The 20137-nt window shown below is 39.0% G+C and overlaps 1 protein-coding gene across 4 annotated transcripts in view; it reads left to right on the top strand.

Moving 5' to 3' along the window:
* The window catches only part of ESRRG (estrogen related receptor gamma), a gene marked incomplete at both ends in the record, with an annotated part of 493979 nt that extends 474672 nt beyond the window's left edge, over positions 1–19307 (top strand). For all 4 annotated transcript variants that reach the window (XM_082834452.1, XM_082834454.1, XM_082834453.1 and 1 more), the window contains 2 exons: positions 6279–6548; positions 19063–19307. In XM_082834452.1, coding sequence (XP_082690578.1) covers positions 6279–6548; positions 19063–19307 — 515 coding nt within the window. The remainder of the gene's footprint in view (positions 1–6278; positions 6549–19062) is intronic.
* Positions 19308–20137: the final 830 nt, after the last annotated feature.

Genomic DNA, 20137 nt, shown 5'->3' with positions numbered 1-20137 from the left:
TTTCCTGAAGAGGATGGTGCCTGCACATCTGGTGCCCAGGCTGGACTGATTTTCCTTGGACAACTGGTCCATGCCCTGTAATGCACGATGATGATATTTCTTGACCAGTCCCACTGGGGAAAGCAAGGCAGATTCAAGCACAGTTTCTTTTTCTTCCAAATCAGAAGTGTTGCTTCAGAATGATGCTTTTCCCTCCTCTGTATCTATCTAATCCCTAAATGAAACTGACAATACCCTTTTATAAGATTTTTGTTTTCAGAGTCCTATATTATATGGTGCTGCCTTCCTTTTTTCTTCATGGCCAAACAAATTTAAGTCACATCAAAAAGGAGAGTTTTCCAGGAAGAACTTTCTTGTTTTCAACTAGTACCAAAAAAAAAAAAAAAAAAAAGCTTGTAGGTAAAGAAAGCTATTAGATGTCCCTCCTTGAAAGCAGCTTCTCCATCCTCACCTCCATGCTCCCCAACAATTTGTCTTTCTTCTTGGTTTAGATGAAAGGAGAGAAGTAAAGTTGAGGCCAGGTCAGAAGGAGTTTGGGAAAGACTGAGGAAACTATTTGCTCCTCTGTAGGCATTCAGAGCGGGTAGGTAAGTGGGACTTGCAAAGAGAAGCTGTACCCTCCCTGTAGATGTTCTCTGTATTCTTATTTTGCATCCTTCTGCCCTCTCTCTGGTCCTTTTTTCAAAGAAGCTTGGCAGTTGTCTAAAACTGCCCACTCACAAAAACAAACCAACAAAAAATTCCTATCATCATTTTGAGGCTTTCCTACGCTGCCACCTGGGAATATTTTTCCTTAGCTGCTGTTACACTTTTAATGTTTCTAGCAAGCTGGACTGGGAAATACGAAACAATTGTTTCTTACGAAAGAAAGCATTTCATCAGCGCCATGGGGGTAGGGGGGCGTGTTTTCAATTTCGGTGCCCTTGCAAACTTATTTGACTGTTCACATAATCAGCATGAGTGGTCAGTGGCCGGTCAAAGCTGTAAGCTCGGTGAACAGTGATAATTGTGCCCTGGACGGGTGGGTGCTACCCGTCCAATTCTACTCTCTCCTTCTTTAGTTTATCGCAACTATCCAGCTCTTATACTAAACTGTATATAGATGGTCATCAGTTCTCCCACATAGATATAGAGTAATTTTTGAATCTGGGTTCTGTCTTTCAGATTTTCACATTTGTCCCATGAAGCCACTATTTTAAAATAATGGCTCCATAAAATCTCGGTGAACCCCACTTGGAGTATGAAAACAGAAGTAAAGAAACAGCTATCTTACGGAATCCACAAATGTTAAAACAAATGATCAAATTGGGAAGAAAGGAGTGATCCCGTTTTTGTCAGTTATTCTTACATGTCACCCAAACCAATTGTTATTGAATCTCAATTATTAATATCTGGGTCAGGCTAACAGGATAAAGGTTCAAAGGGTAGCATTGTATGTATTGTATCTAATGCTTAGGTACTGATATAATAAAGAGATATTATAATATAATAAAGATAATTATTATCATCTTTCATAAAGAAAATGTTTAAAGAAAATGCTGCCGGTAGATCCAGGTGGATATTCCAGCTTTCACTTTGGCACTGGACCATCTGTAGTTGCTTGCCTCTAGCCTCTACTGAGTTCTAGTCCGTGAAGTCCATCTCTATGAAAAAAAAAAAAAAAGAGAAAAAAGGTCTTAATTTATATATATTTTACAAGCCCCAGAGCTGTGTGTTTTGTGAATCATAGAACAAATGATATGTCTCCTGCTATTTGAGAAGAGCGGCTGACTTAAAAAGAGAAAGTTTATCACTAACAAGGCTTATGCATCTGTGCATTTATTGATAACTAAGACCAAATTTTCGTGCTATTGTTATCTCTTCTCCCCTAGTTCCTGTCCACACTAGGTTTATTTATATGGGAGAAGAAGACTCTAGCTGACGCCATGTTGCTCAGTCAGCTTCTCTCAGCAAACTTCGTTTGTCATCTCAGTGAGTCATTATGACAGAATTATAATTTTAGCATGCTATGCTATTTGCTGAAGAGTGTCCATTTTTGGTGGAACAGAGACCCTACAGTTCAAAAAACTGTGGGCGGGCAAATCAATGCCATGATTAAGTGATATTAACAGACACCCTGAAGATTTAAAAGCCTTGTTCTGTTTCAGGGAAGCAGCTGAGAAGAAAATGCCTAGCAGGGGTTAAACCCAAATGCCTTCACAGCAGCCTATTTCTGTCAACACTCTGTTCAGGAAATAAACATTTATGCTTTCTGAAATGAAAGTGTATTTTTGAAGACTAGCCGTCAGATATTTTTTGTCCTTCACACTTTCAAATGCTTAGCCTTTTTTGTAAGTTGACGGCAAAGTGCATCCGTTTGCTGGGCTAAGAAAAAATAAATAAATAAAAGCGGTTGACAAGTGCCGTAGCACCACTGTCAACCTCCGAAGTTTCCAGTAGAAGAAGGAAAGGGGGTTGGCACAAAGCATGGTTTCTTCCAGCCTATTACTTCAGGGGTACCTGCCTCTTGAGAAGCTTTCCAATCCTTCCAAATGATGTTATGCCCCAGTGTCATCTGCTTTATTTGGAGCACACTGTATTGCAGATAAACACGCTATTTAACTGTGGGTTAAGGTAGCGAGTCATTCTGCCTGCAGAATGCCTGAGACACGTTAAAGGGCACTGATCCTAGGATGGAGATGAAGAGAGATCAGGGCTGTCAGCGACATGCATGGAATGGGCTGGAGCTGGGGAAGAAAAAAGGTACCATGATACCAGTGTATTTTAAAAAGCTGTAATATGGCTGAACATTTAAAACTGTAACCTGTCACACACCAAAGATTAAGATCCTGGGATGTACAAAACATGAAGTTCCAATGACACCACTGCAAAGCATGTTTTATTTCACTTCAGAAGGAGGTTTCTCTCCGAAGATAGCTAAAGGTTATAGATGCTGAGGACCTCGAACTTGTAGCCCAAGAGCTATAAAACACCACTACATGCCCAGTAAAAGCACAAGCAAGTAATTATCATTTGGATGCAAGCATGCGTGTGCCAATGGAGCCATAGTGTTTTTAGAAAATTCCTTAGACTCAGTTTATTAAAATATACATTTTCATCTAGATCTTGGTCACTTAGGTTGTTATACTTTGCTCAGGACTACTGATAAAATTATCATTTTATCCACATGTCTTTATGAATGTAAAATAGACCTAGCACTCCTCGAGGCCAGGGAGAAATTTTTTGAGGAATTAAAATATCATCTCGATTAGGTATTCAGCCTCCTTAGTGCTCAGGTGAACACAGCTAGCTCATAACAAGGCTGTTTAACAAGGCTGTTACCCAGGCATTTGGGCCGGACAGCTCTTTGTGACAGTTTCTAGATTGCAGAGGTTTGGGAGGAAAGGGTTAAACTGTTGGAATCCAGCTATTTCTAGACCAAGAAGAGATAAAAAAAAGTCCAGACTTTTTTATATTGTGTAAAGCATGGGTTGTCTTCTTTTCCCTATGGTTTTGCAAAAATTATACCTCCTCTTATCAGCTTGAAATAGACTTGAGGCAATCCAACAGACCTTTTGTGCTATATCCATCTTTATGTGCTCCCCAACCTGCCCCCCCCAAAAAGGAGAACCTTTTCTTTACCCTTTTCCTTCTTTTTATTTCATTAAGAATTGAAAGGAAAAGTTTGGTTTACATACACTCTCTCTCACACACACACACAGAGCCATCCACCTAGAAGAATCAAATTGCAGGATCAACCTAAAAAAATGAAATGTTATTGTTTTTGCTTAATTAAACCCCCAAGAAATGTGTGAAACATTGTTATGGCTGAAAAATTGTTCATTTGTAAATCACAGGGACAAAGGGGACCCCGTGCAACTTTAAAGTTTCCGTGCGCGTAAATGTCGATAGTGCGCCTTCTCCATCATCAGCACTAAATTCACATTGATGCCTCTTTTCTTCTCCGTATTGATCCTTCCATGAGAACGTAGATTTGTATCTGTTAATTAATGCGTCCTGAAACAGCGTTTGTATTAATCAGGCAGATAAGAAAAATTGGAGGCCTGCATCCTCCTGACAGCCGTAAAAGTGCTGGCCCTGATAAAATCGTGGATGGACCTCAATAAAAAAGTTCCTCCTTCCACTCAATAAACTAATCATCCTGCTTTTAATTATTCGGCAGAAAGATGTGTGGAGATTGGAGAATGTGTAAATCTATTTACTAACAGCAGTGTCTGGGAGGGAGAATAGGGCTGTCACAGGAAGGTGCTGCAGGCTATGCGCTCTGTCCATCTGCTGCCGCAGAAAAACTGCTGCTTGGGAGCAGGGAAAGGAACAAGGAAACGAAGGCAAATGGAAAATACCCATCCCTTTCTACTCAGAACTTTCTAGATGATTATGTTTTCATCTGCTTCAGTTACAAAAGAAATTCCTACTCCGTCCCTTTTCTAAGCTTAGATATTTGAATTTGCATGACGTCTTTTTCTTGCGATGGGGGAAGAGAAAAAAAGAGCAATATTGTTTGTTTGTTTTTTGGTTTGTTTGTTGTAAAACAACCTCAAGAGCAAATGGAACCGCACCTACTCAGATTAGATCATTATTCTTCTCTTTTGAATCTCTGTTAAAAGTTGTTACATCTCTAATGCCAAGAGGATGTTTATTAATGTAACCTCACATTGCAATGATAAAAAAAAAAAAAAGAATGGAAAAAAAGACATAGCCAGTCTAAAAGAAGATCAGTTAAGTAATATGTAAGCGGCTTGACAAAAAAATGAAAGAAATGCTTTTTAACACAGGCCCTAAAACCCCTTAAGAAAAGCTTGACTTAATCCCTCTTGATGATTTTATTAAACACTTGTAGTTAATGGTGCCAAATGGCAAACCACTAGTTTTCTCCAGCGGGCCAGGAAATCATTTCCTTTTCTTTACCGTGCTGTAGTTGCTAATATCACAAGTTGCATTATTAATATTTCCTTCCTTCTGTAGAATTATTGGTAGCAGGACCTTAAATCATGGTCCCATTGTCCTCAAAAACCATAGAGATGGTTGGTCACCCTTGGAATTCCTGAGCATAACCTTGGAAATGAAAGTGAAGTTTTAAGAACCATTTCTTTTTTTAGGAAAAAGTATGTGGTTGATCATCAGGTTTCTCCACTAAGCCTTCCTTTTAGAGTCTGGGTCTAATTCCTCTAAAATTTAAATATATATCTTTACTCCTAAGTAAGTTTAGTTGTACTACTTCATCTTTCCCTCTTGAACCACGTTTTCTTTTTAATTTTTTTTTTTTTTTGCTTGTGTTTTCTTGAGTTCAGAAGGGACTTTAGACATCTATGCATCAATGCAGACCAGATTTTTGTAAAGGATTGAAGCAGTCATCCAGGTATTTCAGATAAAAATAATATATCATACAGCTACACTTATGGAATGCATATTATATAATTAGTGTTTTGCTGGGTTTTCTTTTATATTTCCCCAAAACAAAAATTAAGGTACAAGGAAATTGTCCTGCTTGAGGTGAAACAGCCAGTAGCTCAGTGGAGCCGGCATTTAAGTTCAGGATCAGGTTCTGCTCATATTCTGTCCATCACACCTTGTTGCCTCCATATTTAACTTTTGTTAATAACTGGATCTTAATATCAAGAATAAATTGTGGCTTCTCTATTTGGTGAGGAGGCCAGGCTACAAAAGATTCTACCCTCTTTTATACCAATAATCACCATTTAAAAAAGGAATTCGTGCTAGATATCAGGGGGGCAAAATACCCAGTTAAGAAGGCTCTTTTGGGTGTAAGCATACTCCGTACTCACTGTGCTTGTGACTGTTACAGAGAAACGGTTCCAAACTGCACTCTGCTGTGTGGCCTACATTGTTTGTTTTCCTTTATTTGGGGCTTTTGGTTTTTTACTTTCATGGTGTTTATCAGTAGTAGTTTTTAGAGATAAGGTAGTTGAAAGTTTGACTTCCTGTAAGACAGTCATGAAGACTTCCCCTAGAAATCAAGTATATTTCAACATTACACAGTAGTTCCTTCTCAAGTGAAAGAAACAAAACTACTTCTTTTCTATTATATTCCTCTCAGCTGTGTCTATAAGACCTTGAGACAATGCCAACAAGTTGAAGCTGGTTTGTGACTTTTACTTTGCCATTGGCAAAATGATCAGGGGCAATTTTAAGAGTGGCTAATCAAAGCTCAGCATAATTTTGAGCACCGATGCAGAAGACGACTACCGTATGAAACTAGCGTTGTATTATGAAATGACGGCTTTAAAGTAACTCGATCTGCCCATCTTCCCATGCAGGCTTCTCCACGCTGTCCCTGGCGGACCAGATGAGCCTTCTGCAGAGTGCTTGGATGGAAATTTTGATCCTCGGTGTCGTGTACCGATCTCTTTCCTTCGAGGATGAACTTGTCTATGCAGACGATTATATAATGGATGAAGACCAGTCTAAATTAGCAGGCCTTCTTGACCTAAATAATGCTATCCTGCAGCTGGTAAAGAAATACAAGAGCATGAAGCTGGAGAAAGAAGAATTTGTCACCCTCAAAGCGATCGCTCTGGCTAATTCAGGTTGGCATATTGACAATGGCCCGTTGTTACATTTTCTAATATGTCAGTTTTACCCCTTCCCTTAACTTCTTTCTTCTTCAGGGATTTGCTAGACCCAGTCGTAAATTCTGAGGCAGCAAAATTATAGTCATTGTCGCTTTCTAGTGAAAAGTTAGAAGAAAAGAAATATCAACTTAAAGGGAATTATTTTTTATTTTGTTTGTTTATTAAAAGCTGTGACACTTCTACCACCTAATTCACTTACTAACATGAACCGTGGCACAGCAAAAACTCATGTGCATGTGGTGTAAATGGACACTCAGGACCAAATTAGCTCCTGTGTCTTGTTTGCACAAGTGAAAATAAGTGTGAGTTACAAATACAAATCATTCCCCCGCTGCCCCCAAATGCAAATTTTGTAATTGGAATAATATATGTAGTGTTGCCTTTCACTTTGGTTATCAGAGCATACTCTGTTTTCTTCCATTCTGGAATTCTCTAAAAGTCAAGTTCTGCTGAAGGAGTGTTTCCCTCAAGGGTATTACCTATGCAGTAAGGGTTAAGAATTATGAGAATAAATTGGTCTTTACATGAGAACTGAAACGTACTAAAATAGGGAGCAACCTCTGATAAGTAAAAATCGTTGGTGCTTTGTTGTTTTTCCCTTTGTGCCTCTCCTGATGCTTGATTGTGGTCTTAAGTCTCTCTTAGCATTTGCATAAAGTCCAGGATAGATCCCTCCTTAATGACGAGCTGATCTTTAGATACCTGCATGTCAATAACACGCTCTGATGCTATGTACCATTGACAGTCACACCGTGCCCCTCCATCTGCTTTTGTTTTGACCCTATCTTTGAACTTTATCTTGGTTGCCGGCCAGTAGTTTTCCCTTTAATTACAAGAAGGAAACTGTCAATAAAATCTGTTAAATGGGATGCAATGAGTGGCTTGAATGGGCGGACGGCTATTTGTTCAAATTCTGCAGCATTCAAGGTATTGACAGTTTGTTTTCTGGGGCCATATGTGACGATCAATCTCAGACTGGGCTCAGCCGCGCTGAAAAATGAAAAACCAGATTGCTTTTGCTTACTTGTGGATGACGACTTTGTGATTTGGCGTGGTCCTAGTGAGATGAGACCTTCTGCCCAAATTGCCCCCATGAGAGCCAGGGACGCGTGACTGTTTTTAGAAATAATTTTTAATTGATTTTGTAATTAACAGTTCATCTACAATATTGATGCATGAATCCTTGGACTGATAGGAGGGGGATTGTTTTCAACAATGAAGTTGTACTTTCCTATTTGTCTTCATGATGGCATTTAGCATTTCACACTTTTAATGGCGAACGTACCCCTCTTCCTTATAACACCATTCACTTCTCGCTTACTCCCCTGTGAAACTGTAAAATATGATTCTGTGTGACAAATGGCATCGTTGTCACAAACCCTGAGGAACCCCGTGCCCTGCTCTCTGGAAAACCAAAGTGGGAGATGGGATAGAAATTTTCTGAGAATTTATTAGCTTGCGTGGACTTCCCATTAGAGCACCTCTCATAATTCGATGAAAGATTTTGCAGTGATGGTTTGGGAAGAATTTTTATTTGGAAACCATATAGTGATTCTAATGTAAAACATTTACTTGGTTAATTATTTTTAAAATGAAGCCAGTGTGTTTTATATCTTTCGTGTCTCAAATTGCTTTTTGTGAATTATTAATTAATCATGAATGCTGAGCAATGCTAAAGCTTTATCATCAAAATTGCTAAAATTCTATACTTTTGGCTGTTAGATGTATACTTTATGGCTATAGATTATTATTTAGTTTACCCGAATTAATTAGTAGCAGCATTTCTGTTGCTGCTGTTTAGAAGTATAATCATTAATGTTTTTATAGAGAGATATTTGTATTCCACATTCTCTGCTGTGAGGCAGAGGAGGTGACCTACTTTCAAGCAATGACTGGTGATTAAAAAGTTTATAGAACTAGTCAGTTTATTTTTCTTGTATTAACAGCCAGAAATAGTCAAACAAACCCTCTCTTTTTTCTAGCATAGTATTCTGTAGCATTTTTTTTTTCTTAAAAATTTCTCCACCTCACAAAATTCTCCTGTAAGTAATTCTAACATTTTTTCAGCATCTCAATACCAAGGAAAATTAATTGAATCAGAGTCCATAATAAAGGAGTAACGACGAAGTCCTATAGGGACCATTTTAATGTCTAAATTGTGCCACCCCTCCTGTGCTGTATAAATATGGCCTTTCTCTCATCCCGCCAGCCTGCAAGCCCCACCGTTTTACCTTGGGATAAACCACTCAGAAAGGCATTTTGTTCGAGACTGTCAACATGATGCTATTTTATTCCATTTTTTTACCATTATTTGGAGGACAGCAATAAAGTTGCAGATTCAGTCTTGCCGGGAACCTGTGTTTCTTAAGCTGCTCAAACACAGCAATATGAAAATATTTTAATGCTTTTCGTAAACATACCAAAAAGCTTGTAGATTTTCTTTCAGTATTTAGAAATTTTAGATTAACATAAGAGACTTTAAACCTACTTTAGTGTGATTTATATAAGTACCTCAGCGTTCCCCGTATGGCTGTAGGTGTAAACAACCATTGTCTCATTAATCTAAATATCAGCTTATTTTAAACATCTGTCTTTATTCAATAATTATAAATGTTGTGCTTATGCTTGGGAAACAGGGAATTGGCTTCCCAATAATGGCTGTCATATTTTTTGTAGCTATGTTTCTGTCACATATGAATTCAGGAATATCTATAACACCAGAAAGCCATTGGAAGTGTATTCCCTATCTTCAGGTATATAGCCAAAAAAAACAATATATCATGAGCTAATACTGTAATTATCACATTCAGATCTTTGAAAACCCTAAATAATTGTTCCACTGATTTTTGAAGGTAAGAAACTAACTGACTCACTTAAACTACACATTCTCTATTTTGGAGTGCCAACAGCCTTTTGAGAAATACTGCATCCCCGATACATCTCTGTGGGACTGAATTTAAAGAGGAAAATCTAGGTCACAATTTTAACATTGTCATCGTAAGGCCCCGGCTTTCCCACACGTACACCAAGAGGTTTAGACTAATCTCTAGAATTCTTTCCATTTGGGGAATTCTATGATTCTAGAATTAATTTTATGTCTTTATGGGAAAATATAGTGAACTATTACTGCCAGCATTTTGGGTAAGATTATAGCACGTGGTTCTGTTCTCTCAATTGGTTCTATTGATTCTTATGTCTAAAATTTGTTTGAAACTATTATCACTGGCCCCAAGGTAATATACTCACCTTTACATAGTGGACGATGAAAAGCAGTTTTTTTGGGGTTTTTTTGTTTTTTATTTTGCGGTACGCAGGCCTCTCACTGTTGTGGCCTCTTCCGTTGCGGAGCACAGGCTCTGGATGCGCAGGCTCAGCGGCCATGGCGCACGGGCCCAGCCGCTCCGCGGCATGTGGGATCCTCCTGGACCGGGCCACGAACCCGTGTCCCCCACATCGGCAGGCGGACTCTCAACCACTGCGCCACCAGGGAAGCCCGAAAAGCACTTTAAGATTAAGAATTGCTTTTAGTCCGATCATTCTCTTTGGCTTAAGTCACAAGACCTTCAACTCCATAGCTGCCCCTCACAACCCGACTGCTGCCACCCCAGACCCACCCCCAACCTAGCCCTGTGAGACCAGCCCATGTGAGAATAGATAGAATCTACATATTTAAGTTGAGTTTTCTTTTTACTTCTGCATAGTACCTCTGGAGTAATAGCATCTATTGATATAAAGCTGCAAATAATATTTTGGTCATCAATTTCAAATCATCAGTCATTATGCTCATCTCATGACAGTATTTTGTTCTCAAGGACAAATGGCATATGTGCAGAATGTGGTGTAATTTCAAGGGATTAAAAAGTCTATGATTTCTGTCGGGGAGTGGAATGGGGGCCATATTTAATCAGCATATTTGGACCCTCATACAAGTTGGGACTAGTGTTCCTCAATCTTATTTCATTCTCTCTCCTCTTAGGGTAGGCTTTTTCGATACGTTTTTTCCTAGTAGGTCCCCAATGAAGTATTAATATCACAGATATACAATGCATCTGTTTAGGTACTGCGTATATGTGAATTTTACCTAAAAAGAGAGGGTTTTTTCTACTCTCCAATTCCAAATGTCACCTCCTTTGAGAATGCATGGTTTATCCACGTAACTGTTTTCTTCTCTGTAAAATGAGGCAGATGAATTTAATAGCATCTAACATCTCCTAACTGGCCTAAAATTTTAATCTCAGTTACTTTTAAGAGAGGGTGTTGAGTTTGGTCTTATATTTTGCGTGTGGCTTGGTCGTATATTTTGTGTGTGGTGTGTGTGTTTGTGCTAAATTGGTAATACAGAAATATTAACATCTTCACGGATCTAAACAACTAGTATAAAAGTAAAAACACCTCTTCAGTTCTTTGGTATCTACTGGGCCCTCAAACAATTTTACTGAAATTTGGAGTTTGCTGATTTGATACTCAGGAGATAGTTTTAGCTATTGGTCAAGAGATTATCCTTTTTTAGAGTCTTTCTGGAGACATTTCTGTTTTAGTTTTTAGCCTCTGCTGGGGAATCTCTTTTGATTTCCACAGCGTGCCTGTTTGGTTAGACATATCCAGTATCATTTTACAGGTAATGGAAGTGAGCTGATAAAGATGTGTGGCTGCTTTGAGGCAGAGGGTTGGAACCTCAGTCCCTTGCTATCAGTAAGCTATAAATATTTCTATTTCACAAATAACGTGTATACCATGTCTTTAAAAGGGTCAATGAATAAGATGTTAGCCAGTGCAATTTCACATCTGCCACCCTAAATTAGTATTTTAAGTTTAGTTTAGAATTTTGTCCCCAGTTCCTTTATCTTGCTGTCTTCGTGGAGCTATAGTGATATAAAACCACTCAGGAAAGTGACAAAAAGAATCGAAAACAAAATGTTTACCAGATTATAACATTTTTAAGAAATGGATAGGTCCTTCGTGGCAGGTAGAAATTTATTCTTAACTTTTACCCAAACCAGTATCTTACTCTCTAAGCTAAATAAGAAATCAGAATTATGCCTTTCCATCCCCTAGTCTGCTTCTCTTTGGGTTTTGCTCAAATCAGTCAGCACTGCTTGAATTATTTTAATTTTATTTTAGATGATATATCTGGGAAGTGGATTGTTTTTTAATTTAATGCAACCCTTGCATTTCATGCACACCGTGATATTTCAAAACTTTATGTAGAAAATAAGGCTGGTTCCTGAACGTTTCTTAGCATGCTCAATGATCACTATGCCTTTATATAACATGGGAAATATTTGCTACAAGTATCTCTGTGCTTCCATCCTGCATTATAAGCACATAAAATCCTCTATAGTTGCTTTACTTCTAGGAGTTGACATAATATAGCACCATTTCATGTATAGGTCTTAAGATAATGAGCAAATCTGTTATAAAAGGTCATTGGCGTAGTGCAGAGCATTTAGCATGTTGTGAAAGGTTGAAATATTTGCCACCCAAGCTGGTATCAAGATTCACTTCTTGGGTGTCATTGTCTTTATCACTTCTAGTAACAGGAGTTAGAAAGTTCTAGAAAAGTGTAAGATACTGGAGGGAGAGGGAAGGCCTTGAGTACTTGCAGCGTAATAGAAAAGACCTAGCAGGGAAATTATGTGAGGTCAGCAGAACAAACAACAATAATTTGGGATTCGAGAGGGAAGCCTGGAGGAAAGAAACTATGGGCCACGAGGGTTTTCTGTGATCCAACATTTTATATAAATACAGTAGGAGAGTGATTTGTGTGATTGATATAAATGTAAGAGAAAGCAGACTTGATAGCCCCAGCAAGAAAGGAGGAAAACAGTCCTCCAAAAAAAAAAAAAAAAAAAGTGTGTCTCAATGGAAAGCTGTAAAATCAGAAGTCCTGTTTTTCTCACCATGGTTAGGCACAAAATCAGAATTATTATGTCTATTTCCAACATTAGAATTATAACTTCACTGGGTTAGAAAAGGCCTAAAAGGTTTTATGATCCAACACCCTGCTTGATATATGAACGGCTTCCTTGGTGTTTCTGACAAGTGTTTCTGTAGTCTTGATAGGAATTCTGCTCAACTCACTACTTTCTAGCAGGGACCTTTTCATCAAGTTTCTCACTACCTCTCTCCCTAGCTCTCTCCCCATTTTAATAAAAACACAGATTAAAACGCACACACATACAAAACGAAATGTGTGCCTTAATAAGTGTATTAGTTCCTCTAACAGATCACCACATCTTGGTGGCTCTAAACCACGCTTATTTATTCTCCTACAGTTCAGGAGGTCAGTGGTCCATGATCAGTTTCACCAGGTTAATGACAAGGTGTGGACAGGGCCACTCTCCCTCTGGAGGCTCTAGGGGAGAATCTGATGCCTGGCCTTTTCCAGCTTCTACTGTGGTGTTCCTTGCATCCCTTGGCGCATGGCACCTTCCTGCATCTTCAGAGCCAGGCCTGTACCATTTTGCTTCATTGGCGACACTGCCTTCTTTTTCCTTTTCCTCCCTCTTATAAGGACACTTTTGATTTCACTGAAGGCCCACCTGGATAATCTAGGATACTGTTCCCATATCAAGATCCTAAATCACAGCTGCAAAGTCCGTTTTGCCACACGAGGTAACGTTTAGGTTGCAGGGTTGGACTACCCAGATATCTTTGGGACCGTTTTGCTGCCTACCACAATGAATATATAAGCAAGGTCAAGAAATACAACTTTGCATCTGTCCCAGTCGCTCTCCCTTCCCTTCTCACAAAAGTAACCCCTATCCTGTCCTGACTTTTATAGTCATCACTTCTGTATGTTTTATAGTGGTTTTGTTACTAAATGTGTATCCCCAGACACGATAGTTTAATCTTGCCCTTTAAAAAACATTGTTTTCTCCTTATGGATTTTTAAAGTCTCCTTTACTCTAAAAGTTCCTCTTTAAGTTTTTGTGTTCTTATAGTTTATCTATTGCAAAAGCCAGGGCATTTGCCCTGCACAGTTCCCCAGTCTGGACTTTGCAGTTTATATCCTCTAGGGGCAGCTCATCATGTTTCTCTGCCCTTTGCGTCTTGTGCAAACCAGCAACTGGATCCAAAGGGCTTAATCAGATTCAGTTTCTAGACCTACAGGTGGGGTGCTGTTCTTTGGGAGACATATAATGTCTGGTTGTCTCACTTTTTGTGATGTTAGCAGCCATTGGTACTCATTCCTTAAATCCGTGGTGATTTGTAATTTTAACCTTTCTTTTTTCATTCAGTAGTTGGGATACTTATACACAGAGATGCTTTCTCTCCTCTCTTATTTGGTTACCAGTGATACAGACTGAATGGGAAATGTGCGATAAATGCTTGATTATTTCTGTTTATTCACCAGTTTTCAAGATAAGGAATCAGCACCCTATCTTTTTTTAATGTCATTATAAAGACATGTATTTAAACATAATCAATAGATTTCAATCAATTGTAATTGTAATTCTTTTTAAAGTTTAAAGTGTCCCATTTGAGTCAGCGGGAACCTCTTCAAGTCAGCGTCTGGAGTCTTTTTGAATGACGTAATAGTTGTACATACTCTCCTTCCTATTTATTCTGACAAGGTGTTCATATTCATCCTAAATATTTCCTGATTGGGGCCTGGAATCTGATTACAACTTGGGTGCTGCTGGTACCGAATACTGCATACCTGGGTTGGCCGTGCTTCCTGAACCCCTTCAGTGGAACAGAGCTAGGAACGCAGACACACACACTATAATCCTGATTGTGTGTGTGTGTGTGTGTGTCTTTTGGGGATATCTTGTTACTTAGTTTTTTGGTAAGTGTTTGCTATGGATTTTTAATTTTGCCATCTAGTTGCTTTTTTTTTTCTTTTTGCAGTACGCGGGCCTCTCACTGCTGCGGCCTCTCCCGTTGCGGAGCACAGGCTCCGGACGCGCAGGCCCAGCGGCCATGGCTCACGGGCCCAGCCACTCCGCGGCATGCAGCACGCTAAATTTTTTTTTTTTTTTTTTTCTTGCAGTACGCGGGCCTCTCACTGCTGCGGCCTCTCCCGTTGCGGAGCACAGGCTCCGGACGCGCAGGCTCAGCGGCCATGGCTCACGGGCCCAGCCGCTCCGCGGCATGTGGGATCCTCCCGGACCGGGGCACGAACCCGTGTCCCCTGCATCGGCAGGCGGACTCTCAACCACTGCGCCACCAGGGAAGCCCTAGCTGTTCTTTTATGTGCAGATTTGGAGAGATTAAAAGTTTTTGCTGTCACCACTGCCATCCTCCTGGAATACAGTTTACTGATTTTTACTCAAAACTTTATGATTGGCACCTTTTTGAAACCGTTAAGGTTGACTATCTATGTTAATCAAAAGCCATTGTGCCATGACAGTCAACCAGGGTTCTTCGGTATCTCATCTGATTGTAACTGAGAAGATCACTGTTTTAGACTCCTTATAATTGTATATAAAAATGTGGAGACGCAAATTATCTTTTAGAAAATAGACTTTTGCTCACTTCTCTGTCTTTTTCATCATATTATGTTTCATTCCTTTGGTGATTAGAGTCACGTCGGCTGTATCGTTACTGCCCCTCTTCATGTAGGCAGCTTACTAACACTAAAGAAAATCAACATCTGTGTCCCACAGAAAAGGTTACTGTGAGTGTTGGTTTATAATATGTACCAGATTTGACTCTGTATGTGCTTTATTTATGTCTAATATTCAATTCCGTCCTCAAAATAAGATTTGGCATCATTGAGAAAATAGTGCCAAGAATGAGCTACAAGTCCTGAAGACAGTTCCTAAACAGAGCGTGGGCATTCTGGAGTAGCTTTACCTATTGCCACAGTAATGGATAATTTTACCCTAGAGAAGGGCAGTGCCTTATTCCAGGTAAGAAGTACAAACAAAATCTTCTTTTGCAACGGCTCTAAGTATCACAGAATTTTGCGGCTATTGGTATAAGGATATTTAGCTGTCTTCCCAGAGTAAGTGATCTGAGCTAGACATGTCCCTTTAGGGTCGTACTTCATGGAGGAAAATATTGGAATTGAACAAAAGGGTTCTATTTTATTACTAGATGTTGAAACTTAATATATGGGTGACGCTATACGTATCATTGGAACTTTGGTAATCTTTTGGAATCTTGATCATTTTAGAATAGCATTTGTTTGTCTTATTGTCTAGTTTAGTGATTCTCAACCCTGGCTTGACCATAGGATCACCTAGATTTTAAAAAATACAGATGTCCTGCATCCAGTCCAATTTTCTGATTTAATAGGTCTGGGCTTGGACCCAGAAATCCTAGGTTTTTTTTTTTTTTTTCTTAACAATTCACTCGGTGTTTTTAATGTTCAGCTTTGCACTGTCTGGTTAGTTCATAAACCTGTGATTTCCATTATTAAGTTTAGCTGGTTCCCATTAGCACAAATAATGGGAAAATTTCCTTTAAAACATAAAGTTAAAAAAAAACCCAAAACCCAGTACCAACAACTAGAGTTAAATAATTATATAAAGTAATGCCAGTTCTACTGAGCTTTGCATAAATGTATAAATTTAGCCCGAAGAACAAAACAGAGATTAAAGCCACAGAGCCAGAACTTGAACTGGGATCCTTCATGGAGATTAATATTTTCTTCAGCAGTCTGCCAGCTGAATCATGGTCTAATTAAATAGTTCAGATTTAGTGAGTTTGCATTTAAAGTATTAGCAGCTCTGAGAATGGGTAAAGCTAAAATGAGTTAGAATCTTTTCTGTAAATGGGAAGTTAAATTATCATAGTAATTTGATTAAATCATTTTTAAATCTCTCAAGCTAAATCACCGCCTTTAAAGAATAGTTTGAAGTCTTAATTGCTGTTTGTGAGCATATCTCTCTGCTATTTGTTCTCGCCTCATTTCCTGTGACATCCTATAATATATCTCCCACCAGGCAAGAGCAGTGGGGAAGGAAAGACTTGGAGTTGGGGCTGAGGTGACCGTACTTCAAGCATTTCAAGACCTGCCATGTCGGAGAAAGAAAGTTATCCTGTATTGTTTCAGTAGTTAGAACCAGGACCAAAGGATGGAAGTTAGAGGCAGATTTGGGAAAATATGAAGAGGATACTTCTAACAAGTAGTTCTGTCCCTTGTTAAGTAGAATGCTCTCCATGTAACTGGCAGTGTCTTTATTAGAAATGTTGTAGGAAAGATTCTTGCTGAAGACGCAAAGTTGAATGAGATGAGCTTAAGAGGACGATTTCAGTTCTTTAAAAAAAAAAAAAAGGAAATGCCATGTCCGGTGTTATAAATCCTGGCAGCACACTTTGATTCAAAGACACCAGAGTTTAAGCCTACTCTGACACTTCCTAGCAGCCACCTGCCTTGCAGGGCTGTTGGGAGATGAATGAGGCAATGTTCATAAAGTGCTTATCAGAGGCGTCACCCAAAACAGGTACTTAAGAAATGGTGTATTTATTATACTTATTCTGCTTTTAAAAAATTTTTTTTCTTTTTTTCTTTCTTTATTTTTTTTTTAAATTTTTTGGCCACACTGCGCAGCATGCGGGGTCTTAGTTCCCTGACCAGGGACCAAACCCGTACCTCCTGCAGTGGAAGCACAGAGTCTTAACCACTGGATGGCCATGGAAGTCCCTATTCTGCTTTTTAAAATTAGTATATTTATTCTGCTTTTTAAAAAATCAATCTGTTTGGAAAACCGCTATTTTGATTTAATTTTATCTGTAAAGACTGCAGTTCCTTTTTTCCTCATCCATTTCTTCCCCACTGTTTCCACTTAGAGCGTTAATGTTTAGTCCCCAGATAGGTTGGGTGAGTCCACTTCATCCCGGTTCCCTTATGTACAAAGGTCAATCTTCTGTGTATCTAAGCACTCACCGTTACTGTGTGTCCGTGTCCACCATTTTCCCCTGACAGTATTTAAGTGCAAACATAGAAATAACACATATCAGAGCATGTTGTTGTCACCTCCGTGACTGTTTTTTTGTCACTTTCATTACCGCCCCCCTAGACAACTTTGGAAATTCCGTGTGCTTGTTTCTAAGAGAAGACACACAGGAAGTGGATGGATTTGCTCTGCTGAAAGGAACCAGATTGCAGGAAAGCCTAGGTAGAAACAGTCCATCGGAAAGGCCAGGGTTCATGTTGGAGAATGTCTGGAGTTCCACTCCAGGACACCACTGTCAACGTTTCCCACCCAGAAGAATTCCTTCTTTTGGCCCCACCAGGCAGGAATCGAGTCTTGAGCAGTAAACCCTTATAAGCAACTATATTCCAGAATATTCAAAACTCTTTTAAAGAAATGTGTTATTAACCACCTCATGTAAATGGTGGTCAATTCGCCAATGATATGATGAAACGATTTTAAAATGACCGTGTTAAAAAAAAAAAAGCAGTAAAGAAAATACGAAGAAGTTTTAAAAACCTTTATTGGTTATAGCCGTTGATCTTTTAAGTACCTTGCCGTAATTTTTTTAATCGTATGTTTAGCTACTTGATTTTAAATTACATTTCCTCTCTCTTTTGGGGCATGTGATCTGATATTTGAATGATATGAAAGATTAGGCTAGGTACATATATCTCAGAGCTCTGCATTCTCAGAGAACTAGAATTATTAAACATGAAGAATCCCCCAAAGACGCCGTTATGTGTAATTAACAGATAAACTGTCATCAGAATCAATAAAACGTGCTAAATGATTCAAACTTGTATATAATTAAGTGTCTGTTTTAGAGCTGGAACTGTAACTTTTATTTTTTCCCCACATCTCACATTTCTCGCAAGAATAATTGTGGCAACCCTGTTAACCCTTTCCTTGCTTGACTGAATTAGATTTTTAAATTAGTCACTTAAGGGCGAAGTTCACCTTCACAAATGTGAAAAGTATTTCAGAATTCATTAATCTAAAGTCTGCAGAGAAGCAGGCTATGTCAGGATGTTTTAATGAACTGTTAAGAGTACACTAAAAATTCTAAAAAGATGAGCAATGTATTGTGATATCTGTACAGTCTACCACTGAGCATAGTGTTAGATTCGGTGTGTTTACATGGAGTTCTTAAAATTTGGGTTATCAACTTTTTTTTTCCCCTTTTGGGACATACGGGCTTTTTGAGCACAAGGTCTGAATTTTATACAACGTTACATAGAATAATTTTTTGATAGATGGCCTTTTATAATTGAATGAATGAATAAATACACGAATGAGGTAATGAATAAAACAGCCAAGACTGTTATCTGTTAAAGTGTTCACTTGCTCAGTCTCAGGAGGAAAGAAACCCACGTGTTTGAAATAAAGGCTTTTTGTAGTAATTCCCATGTTCTAAGCCAGTATTGTAAATTATCTACTGCAGTGAAATTTAGAAAAATAAAATGGAGATTTTGGAAATGTGAGAGTCTCTGAACAAATCACAGTGTAGAGAAGTTCAGTAATAAGGTTTAAGTTTCATAACTCGAATCAACGTATTTTTTATTATTGTTAATGTTGTTTATCTTTCTGGCCTTGTACAGACTCCATGCACATAGAAGATGTCGAAGCCGTTCAGAAGCTTCAGGATGTCTTACACGAGGCCTTGCAGGATTATGAGGCCGGCCAGCACATGGAAGACCCTCGCAGGGCCGGCAAGATGCTGATGACGCTGCCGCTCCTGAGGCAGACCTCTACCAAGGCCGTGCAGCATTTCTACAACATCAAACTGGAAGGCAAAGTCCCCATGCACAAACTTTTTTTGGAAATGCTGGAGGCCAAGGTCTGACTAAACGCTTCCCCGGGCATCCTATCCTGCACGCCGAAAAAGGGAAAAATAAACCCAAGAGTGATGTCAAAAAAACTTAGAGTTTAGTTAACAACATCAAAAATCAAGTAAGACTGCACTGATCATTTAGCAGCAAGACTATGAAGCAGCTTTCAGATTCCTCTGTATCCTCCTGATGAGTTTTTTTCTACCTTAATCTCATCTTTTCTCCGTCTCTTTCGCTCTTTTTTTTTCTTTCTCCCGCCCTATTCTCTTTCTCTTTTGTTTCTTGCTTCCTTCATCGCTGGTTCCCCACTCTCTCCTTTCCTTCCTTCCTTCCTTCCCTCCCACCCTCCTTCCTTTCTTCTACTTTCCTCCCTCTTTTCTCATTCTTCCCCTTTCTTTTAAATTTTAATAGCTCTGGTTATAAGAAAATGTTGCTGCCTTTCCTTTCTTTTCCTCTCCCTCCCTTCCTCCCTTCCTCCTTCCTTCCTTCCTTCTTTCCTTCCTTCCTTTCCTTCTGCTGCTGAACTTTTAAAAGAAGTCTCTAATTGGAGAGTGATGGAAGCCAGCCCTGCCAAAGGATGGAGATCCATAATATGGATACCAGTGAACTTCTTGTGAACCATAACATCCCCAATGACTAAGGAATCAAAGAGAGAGAACCATGGCACCTAAGAGTACAGTGCAACATACACAAATTGACTGAGTGCAGTATTAGATTCCACTGGAGCAGCCTCTAATTAGACGACTTAAGCAACGTTGCATCGGCTGCCTCTTATCATTGCTTTTCCATCTAGATCAGTTACAGCCATTTGATTCCTTAATTGTTTTTTCAAGTCTTCCAGGTA

Source organism: Leucopleurus acutus, assembly GCF_964270905.1.
Source record: "Leucopleurus acutus genome assembly, chromosome: 2".
Classification (NCBI taxonomy): Eukaryota; Metazoa; Chordata; class Mammalia; order Artiodactyla; family Delphinidae; genus Leucopleurus; species Leucopleurus acutus.
The sequence above is the reverse complement of the archived record's forward strand: the minus strand, read 5'-3'. Positions and strand labels throughout refer to the sequence as shown.